Source organism: Pinus tabuliformis, chromosome 1_2 (assembly GCF_031772625.1).
Source record: "Pinus tabuliformis cultivar Carrire ecotype Pingquan chromosome 1_2, CPIR1, whole genome shotgun sequence".
Taxonomy (NCBI): domain Eukaryota; kingdom Viridiplantae; phylum Streptophyta; class Pinopsida; order Pinales; family Pinaceae; genus Pinus; species Pinus tabuliformis.
Genome location: NC_142298.1, coordinates 627,321,996 through 627,335,704, shown reverse-complemented (window position 1 = coordinate 627,335,704; position 13,709 = coordinate 627,321,996). Strand labels below are relative to the sequence as shown.

The 13,709-nt window shown below is 34.0% G+C and overlaps 1 protein-coding gene across 1 annotated transcript; it reads right to left on the bottom strand.

The window, feature by feature from the left end:
• Window positions 1–4,607: 4,607 nt before the first annotated feature.
• LOC149207195 (protein JINGUBANG-like) lies at window positions 4,608–6,057 on the bottom strand. The gene has a single exon (XM_089393857.1). The coding sequence runs from the start codon at window positions 6,054–6,056 to the stop codon at window positions 4,695–4,697; it is 1,362 nt and encodes a 453-aa protein (XP_089249983.1). The 5' UTR covers window position 6,057; the 3' UTR covers window positions 4,608–4,694.
• Window positions 6,058–13,709: the final 7,652 nt, after the last annotated feature.

Sequence of the window (13,709 nt, the reverse complement as noted above, 5' to 3'; positions counted from 1 at the left end):
TCCAGCGTATTGATGGATCTCATGGCTGGGAGGATAAGAGCAAGCATGTAAATTGCAGGTGAACTTCTGGAGCATTAACTATTGTGCCTAACAGACCAGCTATGAGCTATTCACCAGAATTATATTTCTGTATTAGTATGCTGGGTGTATGGATGGAGGGTATAGTTGCACCTGAGTTCTGTTGCTAACTAGATCATATAATATTTAAACAGTTGCTAAGAGTGTTTAGAACTGGCTATTCAGACATAAACAGAGATTATCTGCTACATTCTTTGCATGTTAACTGTAAGAATCGAAGTATGATAACTGTAAATAAGATGTTGCATGATAATTGTAAAAAGAACGATGCATGATAACTGTAAAGAGGACGATGCATGATAAACTGTAAGGAACGATGCATGCTAACTGTATGAAAGCAATGCATGTTAATCGTATAGAAACTGATGCTCATTACGGTATGGAAGCCGATGCATATCTGTATAGAAACATTACAATGGTCCCGAAAGACCATAACTTTATGCAGAAGACGTGAGTGCATAGTAGAAAATGCATTAAACTATGCAACAGTGGAAGGGGTTATTAGTAAACATAACAGTATAATGATTATGGAAACAATAGAACGGCACATAGATTGGTCGTGCTCTATAACAGCCAAGAAGCATATTGAGACATTAAGTGCGGTCCATAGTATATGGTAAAGTCGTTCCAAAGTGAACCCATCGGGCTATAAACCTAGGGTTTAGTCTCATTATACACGAAACAGATAAAAGACGATTACTGTATTACCCCAGAGTGCAAACAAATAATATCATCAGCATAGTAACAGTGACATGGTGTCACAGAACCGCCGTGGTAGACAGCCGCTTAACCGCCATATGCAGTCATGCATTGACTAGCGAAATGGGCATGCCATAGACGAAACCCTCGACTCTGTTAAGCAGAGGAAAGATAATAACTTTAAAACGAAAAGAACTCTGTACATTTGAAAGGCCAGTTCATATGCAAATAGATAAACCAGATAATAACTTTAATGAAACGGCACTGTGCATTTGGAAAGCAAGTTCATATGCATATAGACAAAACAAGTTATTACTGTAATTTAACCCACACGGAGACATATCCATCATACTCAAAGGAGGAAGGAAGTATATATATATTAACCGCGTGATAAGTGAAACCCCGGAGGGTATAGTAAGAGATTGTCCATAAATGTCCAGAGAGCCGAGGAACAAACCCTGGCCTCTTCATGAATCCAGATACACTTTGAAAGATCACAAATAATACCTAAACAGCAAGAGAACTGAGATAAACATATATTCCAACTTAAATCGAGTCCATCTGGTTCCGGCAAGGGAGGTCGTGAACTATAGAAGCCAAACATACAAATTTTGGGCGAGGTACCAAAAAAATACATATATCATAAGACTGTATAACCAGATTAGATGCGGGTTTCGGCATGGCAAGGCCGACCGCTAATCTCAATCAGGGTTTGGGGCCGAACAGAGGAACCCTGAGACAACAAGAAGAGTTGCCATGAGGAACCCTCAGGCCAAGGAAAAACGATACAAGTAAACCCTCAAGTAAAAACCCTCAGACATCTGAACAAATCGAAGCTCTGCATCAACTCGTGGAGGATAAATACCTGGGAGTATTTCGGATGCATGATCTATCCTTGAGCGGCAGGAGGACCGAGAGGTAAAACCCTGCAAACAACGAACGCTGGAAGTTAGTCATGAATGTAATAACCGAAAACCATAAACCCTGTGAAATCAAGACATTGAGTATATAAATGTTCATCAGCTGTAACGAAACTCTGAAATCGGCGGTCAGATTACCTGGAATGGCTGGGCAAGACCTGGCATACGATGGAGACAAAGAGTCGCTGAGCTGAACGAGCATTCGGCAAAACCAACAGGTGCAAATGAACCCGAATCATGCGGCTTGTGGTATATAAAACCCGCTAAACCCTGGAACTTTTGTGAACCCTCAGATCTGTTCAGGAAATCCTCGCCGTCCATCCAAGCGGAGGAATGGCGCGCAAACCTCAGTGTGCTCCCCGAGACTTCACATGGCCCTTGCACGGTGCTAGACACCTGGCCAAGGTAGGTGAAGGCATTTACATTTCCGTCACACCTGGCATCAGAGTTTAATCGAAACAGCAAGCCAATTGATAACCTTTGACCCTATCCGATCACCCAGGATTCGTATGGTAATAAACCAGAAAGTAAAACCTTTTGTATTAGGTTGAACATATGTATATGCGAACCATGATAGTGCATCGGTATTTGAGAGCCAATATATATACATGTGTATAGTAATGTTCATGATCGAATATGTATAAGGTTGGTCATAAAGTATTAGAGTTGTGATCAAATTTTTTTTTATTTGGTATTTTTACCGTGGAGTTGTGACAGATATTATCAAGCTCCATGTGATAGTTTGTTTTGTTTTGTTTGTTTTCAATAATGGATTTCATTTATGTTAAAATAAAGTTAAAGTTTAAAGTTTGTTGAATAGAAGAATGATTTGCTCATCAATAAAACATTGTCAAATTCCATGTGATAGTTTCTTTTCTTTATAAGTGGCTTTCACCTTATACTGTCTTTATTAAACTTTGGCTTTAAAATATGATAAATAATAAATTCCAAACAAATCGATTTATTTACACTCCATATATTTACATTCATAAATATTTTACCTTTTTATATTTAACCACCCAACCCAAAAAATACTTAGAATTTTCATATATAAATATTTTTTTATCTAAATACAATTTTATTTTTATAAAAAAATCAATTAACTTAATTACATGTGAATAATTTAAACAAAAGAACAAATTCACTTAATTACATGCCAATAAAAATTAATTATTTTCTACTTAAATTACAGTGATCCGAAGCGTTCACGAGCAGAAAAGGATTTTTCCCTTTCGCCTCAATTTTGGCACATCAACATCTTTCAACTATTTTTTTGTTCGTGTAGTTTTTGTAGGGGAATGTGGGTTTCCTAATGGTTTTCTCCATTTATAAGAAGTTGTACCTGATTACCTAAACAAGCATCTCTAAGTGGATCCATTTTTGGTTTTTACGTCTTCACAAAAAAAAACTTGAACACTCGTAAATTTATGTAAAATTTTAATTTACTATGTCATAAGACTTATCTTCCATTACACTTGTAAATTAGATTGTTGTAAACCTTTTTTAATTTAACAATAAAATGTTTTCACATTCTTTCATCAATGATTCTCTCTTTTTAGAATATCTTTTAAATATTGCAATTTGATTTTTGGATGCTTTTCTGCATGCTTAACTTACTTTCAATAAAAATTGACCTGAAAAATGTAAAAAAAAACATCAAATAAAAGTCCCATCGTTTGACTAAACAGATTAGACTAAGAAATGGTTTAACGCCATGTATCCCAAGTCATTAGCATTTGATGGCAAAAGCAGATTGTTATGATATATACGAGGCAAACGCCATTAAAATTTAGGCCGCAAATCTATGAACTGTCTCTACATCTTGGTAAGTTATTTTTACCCAATAAAATAAAATAAAACAATCGGGTTGACCATAGCCAGAATTAAATCCCCGTAATAATATCAAAGTAAATAAAACAGTTAATAATCTCTTTCCACTTTGCCTAAAGAGTTGTTAATAAAACATTACGGCGTGAAGAGTGATTGTTTTTTCATCTCATCACATCCAGAACCAGGCTTTTGGTTGCTTTCTCGCTTCGTGTTTCTTAGCTTCTGGATCTGTTTATCTTCGTTTTTCTGGAACGCGTAACATTTGGAAAGAGACAGAATGCCCTAACTCGCTCTAGATGAGAAAAAGAACCTGCAGCCTTCATGTTTTAATTGATATGAGAAGCCTTCAAGCAATTAAGTTATTGTAAATCTTGTTTACTTCAGCAATGAAGGTTCTTCTCCTTTCTTGATCTCTCTCCCTTCTTAAAAGGTCTTTTAAATTTTACAGGTTTTGCACTCTTACATTACTTTCACACAAACATTGACGAGGGAAAATATCCCAAAAAAATCAAAACGTGTAACAGTTACACCATATTAAACCAAGCAACGGTTGAAAAGCAACTTGTTATAAAAGACGAGGACCCTAATTATACGAGGCAAAAGCCATTAAGATTTACGCTCCAGATCTGTCAACTCTGACCACATTTTAAGATGTTATTTTTACTTAAAAAAAATCAGTTGACAATAGCCAGATTTAGCCATTAAAATTTACTTCAGATCTATGAACTCTATCCACATCTTAATATGCTATCTATTTTTAGCTTTAAAAAATTAATTCAGGTTGGCCATATCCAGATTTAAATCCCCGTAATAATATTAAACTAAATAAAACACTTCATAAATCTCTTTCCACTTTGCCTAAAGAGTTGTTAATGAAAAATTATGGCGTAAAGAACAGGCTTTTGTTTGCTTTCGCGCTTCCTGTATCTTAGCTTCGCGCTTCTAGTTCAAAAACGCGTTACATTTGGAAACAGAAAGAATACCCCAACTGTGATATAGATGAGGAAAACAACCTCCAGCCTTCATACCTTAATTGAAATTAGAAGCCTTCTAATGTACAATCTTATTTATCGAGCAAAAGTGACGTACAATTTAGCATTCTGGGCAAGCTTTTAGCGCTGCACACATTTATGATAGAGAGCAGAATAATTGCGTTTAAGCTTTCCACTAGAAAATCTGAGGGGTAGTGTGATGACAGACATCTTCTTGATCATCATAACAGCAGCTTGTACGTGAAGAAACCCACCAAACCCTAATGTCGTGATCCAGGCTCCCGCTGTAGACATGGCATCCAACCACAGTATCCGCAGACAACGCAATGGATTTAACAGGCCCTCTGTGACCTTGCAAAACCGCCAAACAGTAATGCGCGTTTCCTTCTCCTCTTTTCCACACTCTGATTGTATTGTCCGCGGATCCACTGCATAAAAATTCTGCAACTGTCGCCAAGCATAGAATTGCGCGATTGTGACCTCTCAAGGCGCCGGAAACAACCATGTGCCGCTCGCTTTCCTCCCTTTCCCAAACAATGATGGATCGATCACAAGCTCCAGAGTAGAGGATGGAGCCATTGGGGCTGAGAGCCAGTGCATTGATAGCAGATTTGTGTCTTTCAATTATGGCAACCAGAGAATGTTTTCTCTCTCCAAAGGCCTTCGCCCAGATTTTGATTCTAGAATCAGCAGATCCTGTGTAAACAAAACCATCTGGCGAAACCACAAGGGCATTAATGGCATCGTCGTGTGCTCTGAAAGATTCAACGCATCTCAAGTCGGAAGGTCTCCAGATCTTGACCGTCCTGTCCCACGAAGCCGAGTACAAAAACCCATTGCTATCAACTGATAGAGCCGATATCGTATCCAGGTGTTCGATCCAGAGTACCTTCTTGTGCCTGCGCTCCTGAAAATACTTCTTAGGTGGTATGGCATTCATCACATAATCCTTCAGTGTCGGCATGGTCACCACCAGCTTATGTTCAGACGGCTGCATGTTCTCAGCGCGTTTCCAAACTCTGATTTTATGATCTTGATGCGCACTGTATATCCTGCACCCAGAAACCAAAATACACTTGACAGCTCCATCACCGTGACCGAACTTACAGTGCTCACTGAGCTCGGGATGCGTCCATACCCGCATGTCATCACCGGAGGATCCGCTGTAGAGGAGGTTGCCCGCCATTGCTAGAGAAAACACGCACCCACCGTGACCTCTCAATGTAGCTATGCATTGATAAACGCCGTCTCCAAGGTTGCTCCCTGGAGGCCGATCTATTCCTAAAGAGGGGATCGAGCATATGCTACCCTGTGAACAAAAACTCGGGTATGATTGGATGCTTCGCGTAGAAGAAACATTCAATTCCGACTGCAGACTTCTTGTAGATCCGTTGCTGTATTCAGAGTGTCCGCTACCCTGCGAAATGAGAAAACTCTCGTGCGATTTAGTTTCCGTCTCTGTACTATTGAGTTTCATAGCTGAAGAATCACTGGTGTTCCGTGACAATAAGGCGCTTGCTCTAAAGGAGGAGGACATATTGTCAAATTGAAATTGAAAACCCCTTGCTGGGAGCCGGAGATAAGAAGGTGATCAGAGTTGAGTAAATCCTGTTGTTGCCGGACACATTGCCTTTCCCTTTAAGTTTCTCAGCGAAACTTAGTATTAATGTTTTAGACGTTGGACCACGGATGGTGACATTATTTAATATTATCAAGGTTGGAATATTCTCATTTTCATATAACCTTAAAAAACACAAAACGTTTTTAAGAACGTTGCTGGCTGGATGGCTTTTGAGATGGAGAAAGAAACGCAGCGTAAGTACCTTTTATTTAAAGCTGATATCTTGGGGTTGGATCGTAATTTTTATTATTTAAATATATAAATGAAATTGAAGAACTTTGGAGTTAAAACACCATACAACGCTGAAATTTGGTGTTAAAACAGATGAAGAAAACGCAGCTTTGGATCGTAATTTTTATTAATATATCTTGGGGTTGGATCGTAATTTTTATTATTTAAAAGATATTTTTAATATATAAATGAAATTGAAGAACTTTGGACATCCGATGGTCACGCGCTACATTAAAACACCCTACAACGCTGCAATTTGGAGTTAAAACAGATAACACATGGCACCTATTTACATGCCTTCATTTTCTCTATTATAGATAAAAGAAAGTAGATATCTCTGTAGAGTTTCTTGCAGTTTCCTGTCCATATTAACTACTGTGTTCGTGGCCTTTTAAGCCTCCATATTAACTACTGTGTTCGTGGCCTTTTAAGCCAGTGGTATTACTATGTCATTTTATTGAATCAGGTTAAGAATTTTATAAGAAAATGATTAAAAATTTAGTTACATTATATATATATATATAATTCATATTAATTTTTTTATAATTATTAATAATAATATAATTATATTTTATGATTTTTTAAATTTTGATAATATAAAGGATGGTACAATAAGTATTGTAATATCTTTTAAACTTTACTAACCATATAGTTGATATAGTTAAACTAATATATATAATAATAAATAAAACTAAATATTACATTCAGCATAAAAATTGGTTTATTTTATCGATCTGTAATATGCCGTAAAACTGTTTTTGTTTGGCTAAGAGCTCTTCTTCCTCGGATCCAAGGAAACAGGGTAATGGCCCAAGATCTAGAGGCATCTTGCAGGAGTGAAAGCCTGCTCCCTTACGGACCACCAGCGAGTTATGACAGGTGGCATGGTTTTCCTTGATGACAGTGATGAGTCAACCGACATTCGGGGATAGCAGCCAGAAATGGCTGTCCTCACTATTGGTTCCACACCTAAATTTGATAGATTTTACCACCTTAAAAAAATTAAAAAATAAAATATGGTTTACTTTATGGGTAAAACAAATGACGTACCTGTCAATTTTATAGTTAATGGTGAGAATTGAAGTGCCCGTCAATTTCACACCTGCATGTGGGGATGGGTTTTGGAGAATTGTTTCCTCGTTAACAATACGACATAATTGCCACATCGCTAGCTAGTGACAGCGTAACACAGTGCTGATGCGCCACATTCTCCTGCTTTGCATCGCTTCTGCTGCGTCCACAAACGAAGAGCATTTAGTACACTGAATGATTGCCTACCACATTGTATTCTGTTAAAATTGGAATAGCTTTTAACAGTGAAATACGGTCACTTCCATGTGATGTGATACTGTCATGCTTTATGAGATTGGAGACAGTTCGTTTTGACGATGATGACATTGGAGACAGTTTTAACCATTTTTGAATGGAAAAATATCTGCTCATTAATGAAATAATGTCAGATTTTATGTAATTGTTTGTTTTTTATAGTTGGTTTTCATTTTTAAGACTTTTGAACCTGAAGTTTCATGATGACTAACCTTTATTTAAACTCATTAATTACCTCTCATAAATTAATATCCATATTTATTTTACCTAATTATTAAATATATAATTTAACTCTTCACAATTTTAATTGTTTTAAAAAAAAAATTTTGAACCTATGTCTGAGATTTGACAAAAAGATATAGATTTGCAGTTTTCCATTGAGATTAAAAAGTTATTTACAAAATTAACACCATTGCATTCTGTATAGCCATTCATAACTTTGTGTAGATATTTTATATATATTTATTTTAATTGGTGTAAAAAAGAAATTTGCTAAATTACAAGGCATTTGGTCAAAATTTTAGGATATGTTAAAAAAAGGAACGAAGTGAAAGTTCTAACATCACTCCCCCTCATATATTTTCAAAATATTCTAGAATTTACAGTTAAATTAAACTCAAATTTAATAGTTTATATAAAATGACAAATTTACTCACTTGCGTGCCAATAGAAATTAATGGCGTTTACTGAAATTACATTGGTCTGGAACTTTTGGTAGTCCAATCTTTCTCTGTCCGACCATACAAACTGTATATCAATTTCCATCCGGATCCTCTCGGCTCTTCATATTACTCAGCCTCTTCTCTTTGTTTAAATAAAAATTAAAAACACACACAACATGATATATTTTTTTAATTTAATTTTAGATAATGAAAAATATTTAAATAATAATAATAATAATAATTTGTTAATTCAATTTATGAATAACATTATTATTAATTAAAATAAAATAATCTCTTTTCCCATATATTAAATAAAAAATAACAGACGCATCATTAATCTAATCTATACCAAACTTATTATTTTCCTATAAAAATATATTTAATATGTAAAAATATTTTGAAAGTATTTGTAAATGATCAAAACCGAACATTTTAAACAGATTGAAAATAATCTATAAAAAACACTATTGAATGCTACATCATTTCGATTCAATACAACATCATTTCGACCAGGACTTGCCACTTTAATACGTGATTATTTTATTTAACATTTCATAAATTCTTTAACTAATGCATGAAACATTTTGATACCTTTTCTCTCTTTCTTTCTGGCGGAGGGAAATGTATACCAGATCATTCAAACTTCAAATAATTATGGATCATAAATCAGTAAATAATTTAGTGATCATTATTATTATTGACATAATCTAAAATGCATTTCAATATTTATTTTAGGTTTAACCTCTTCACATTCAAATGCTTCATGCTTAAGCAAATTTCGTTTTATCGGTGTTCTATATTAAAAACATTGTGAAAAGTTTAAGTCATTTACCTTTAAAGTTCTCATCTTTTATGCTCGAGAAGATTAGGTTTTAAGGGCATGTGTTTTTAATTGATTATATATAAAACTGTAAAAAGATTATAATTTTTTTAATAAAAATTGTTATATTAATAATAATTGTCGTTTATTATTATTATTATTAATTTAATGTATGATATGTGTTTACATTTAAGTGATTTAAATTTAAATGTTCTCCAATCACTTAAATGTTTTAAGTTTTAGAAGATTGTTTGGTTTTATGGATGTTTTGTCCAATATTGTTGGTCAAAATGATATTTTTTGCATTTGAAGAAGCCTAGTACCATGATCATTATTTGAATATAAGTTTGGTCATCAAAAAGTCTAGTTGCAAAGTCAATAGTTGACTCAACTATGATCCCTTAGATGATTCAAGCCCATAATTGGGTTAACAATGGCCCTTGTCAAGTAGCTTCATGGAGGCACATTGACTACCTTAGTGTTGGGTTTACCTATGTACTTCAAAACCCAGGGTTAGTGAGTATGGATGGCCTCGCTCTTTTTGAATAAATTAAACTAGATATCAAGTCTACTTGGTTGGTCAAAATGAACTAGAAAAAGGTAATATCTTACCCTACGTGGGTGGATCACCCCATTAGACATGATATCCCCCAACCATGGAAGAAATATTACAAAAATATCATGGACCATCCATCTCACCTGGATGGATTTGATGCATGAAACCAATTCAATAATTTAAGCTTGTGTTTTCCTTTGGAATAAACATCTCTTTATTTTCATGGAACGTTTGAGAGATGATGCCTTTTGGTGGGAAGATTTTAGTGCATAGTGCATTATAGTGTGTTCACAAGATCTACTCTTTTCATAAAGTTTAGTTTGTTGGTTCTAAGTTTCATAAGATAATGAACTATTGTTGGAATAGCCCTTTTTGGACTTTAGAGCATTTTCAAGGAAGTGGAGGAGACATGATAGTTATCTCTTCCCTTTTTTATATTTTGGTAGTTGTATCTAGTTTGGATGTTGATGATTGGTGTCCGTGGATCATACTTTTGATTCTAAAATTCGATGGTTCATTTCCATTTCATTGATGCCCTTAATCGAAGTGAACTGATGTAAGATTTGGTAATGGTATTAGGGGATTTTCCAGGTCTAAAATTGGTCTCCTACGGAAAATAATAAAATAATAGTTAAAATAGGGAGGAGGTGAGTTCTTGGCAGTGGGTTCTCGACTTCCTAGAGAGGAGGTGAATCCTATTACTACTTTTGAGGGTGGAGGTGTAAGCCTTTGGATTCCCTTGTTGATTGATATGCGCATTGTATACTTTTATTTCCTAGTTGAAGCAAATGTGTTTGAGTATGTATGTGGTTGTTATTGTAAATATCATAATGAGATGTGTTATAAAGCTCCAATAAATGATATGTTTGTCATGTTTTAGCAGTGGTCATTGTAAATACTACAACGAGCTATGTTATAAAGCTCCATGGGTAGTATGTTTTGTTTTTAGCGGTCTTGATGGTTATAGGTACTATTGAACACCAACGACAGTGTTCCTACAATGGGGAGGGTTTTGTAACGACCCCGGTTAAAAATTCATGTAAAAAAATATAAGAATAAGAACATATTTACCAATAAAATGGAAACTATTACCTCAAAACAGGTACTCTAGCCCAAACCCCCCCCAAAAAAACAACCCAAAAACAAAAATTGTGTATGTGAGAACATTTTTTTTTTAAGGTAAAGTTTCAACATTTTTTTTAAATGGAAGTAATTTTTTTTTTTGCAAAATGGATGAAAAAACACCCTCAAAAAAATAATTATTGATGTTGGAACAAAAAAAATCAGGTTACAATTTTGACACTTTTTAAGAATGGAATTAAAGATAAAATATCAAGACTTTGAAAAACTGTAAAATTCCAACAATTCTTGGACATGATGTTTAAGATTAAATATCATGTCTTAAATCCTAATAATTCCAACAATTTCCATCCAAGTTGTTAAAGTTAAAATATCTAGACTCTAAACAACCCTGAAATTATAATTGTTTTCAACAATAGAATTAAAGATAAAATATCATAATTAAGAAAAACCTTAAGATTGTCAACAAATTTTCAACCATGTAATTAAAAATCTTAAGTTTTTAACATATTTCAACCATGGAACTATGGACAAATTAGATGACTAAAACAATTTCTAAAAATGAACAAGTATATGAAATATTCATTATTCCAAGAGAACTTTTTATTTCAAAGGCTAAAACTATAGCTGTTTTCAAATTTTAGCCTAAGACAACTTATCATATTGCAACAAAAACCTAAAAATCAATCATCAAAACGAAGTGTCCCTTTTAATGAGGCATTAAAATTTCAACAATTTTAAAACTATCTTATACCAAATGATAGTAATAAATAATATCATGGAAATAGCTCTGTATAATTTAAGAAATCAACATTAATTTCTAATATTTATTTACTTTTAATCAAAATATCAACTTTTGAAGATTGAAAATCACACACATTTTATTTTTATAATTCATTATTACATTCACCGGGGATTCACTAGATATTGTAGGTGTCTATTTTTTCATTAACATTTTTTATACCCTTTTATATTTTCTCATTAACTTTAAGCTCCATTTTTTATATTTTCCAATATGAAAACACTTTACCCCCTATATATCCCCCAATATATTATGTCATTTTTTCTTCAATATATATCCCCCAATATGAACCCACGTTATATGATATTGCTCCCCCAGTGAAGCCCTCCTATTTGCATTGTAGATATTCTAAAGAGATTAATTCTTCATAATTAAAACATATAATCCAACAAACATAGAAATGACCCATAACTTCATTTAAGATCATATGGAAGTCAAAATATTTATTTCAAGTTACCATGCAAACATCTCTAAAGATATGAATTCCTTTTAATTAAAACATTAAATCCAACAAACATAGAAATGACTCATAACTTCATGTAAGATCATATGGAAGTCAAAATATTTATTTCAAGTTACCATGCAAACATCTCCAAAGAGATGAATTCCTTTTAATTAAAACACATAATCCAAAAAACATAGAAATGACACATAACTTCATGTAAGATCACATGAAAGTCAAAATATTTATTTCAAGTTACCATGCAAGCATCATTTACATAAAATGTCTTAGACATTTATTCAAAATCATCCATAGGATCTGGCATACCATCAGAATCTACCTCTTTAGATGAATGACTAAATGCAGATGAAGATGACCCATATTCTTCTCTTTCATCAACTAGAGCCCCATTTCAGTGAACATGTATTCCCATCATTTCAGGTTTCAAAAGTCTTCTAGATCTATGACTAGGTTCAGTAGGCTTCCTTCTCAACACTGTTCCTTCTCGTAGAAACTTCTTCAAAATATCTATGGTCTCGAAGCGGAGAGTTCATCTCTTTTTCAAATTTAAGTCATAAACAAGTATGTCAACATCCTCCAATTTTAAGAGGTCTGCGAGATGACGATTTATATTTCTACCCTTTCTTTTTCTCTTTCTGCGAATTTGTTTATCAACTATCATATATGGCTTGTACACAGCGTTGGATGCGTGGGTTTTTTTGGTATACCAATGTACCTCAACAACGGTAATACATTCATTTTATTTAATGACTTTTATAACCTTCACAACCCAACATGGATAGCCAAGTGGATCTCCATTTGCTAATACTACTATCACGCAACCCTCCTTAACATCCTACACAAAACCCCTGTAAAGGTCTTCCATGGCTTCACGTTATGCACGTGATCTTCTAGAACCAATATAGATTTCTCTTTCCTCTTCCTGTTGAGAATTAATAATGCCTTGAGCTTGTTGTTGTTTAACAATGTGTCTTTCCTCCTATTCATTTGGCATAGTTTGAGGCCAAATAAATGGAGTATTCAAAAGCACATATTAATTTCCTGATCTTGAAATGACATCACATTAATCATTGAGAAAAGACTCACCAAAGTGAATCAACAACATCAAAGTACTCATAGGTATCTCTAATACATATTTATTTCTTCCAGGCATGCATAATAATTTATATCTCTCTTATGCCTTCATGCATTATGGAGTTTAGGAACTGATTGTAATAATATTATTCTTGATGAAAATATTGGATGATTTGGAATGAACTTCAAAAATGCTAAACCTGATGAAGGCCCCCATTCTGTAACAGTTAAATACTTCTTGCCCCATATAAGTGTTTTTCCATCAATTTTTTTGATACAAAATTGATGCTGGAAGCTAATGTTATTAAGTTTTTCAATGCATTTCTCCTCACCATGCGATCCTAGAATAAAACTTCACATGTCAATTATTTCTTCCATCACATGAAAAATAGGCTCTAGAATGTATGATTTCTTAATACATTCAATTAATGATGGTAGGATCCCAACATCCTTCCTCCTTAATGCTACTGAAAAATGACTAAACATCTTATCAATATGGTCATGAGTGTGCCAAAAAAGAAGGAAACCAAAATTTACCATTTTAAAAATTCCCAA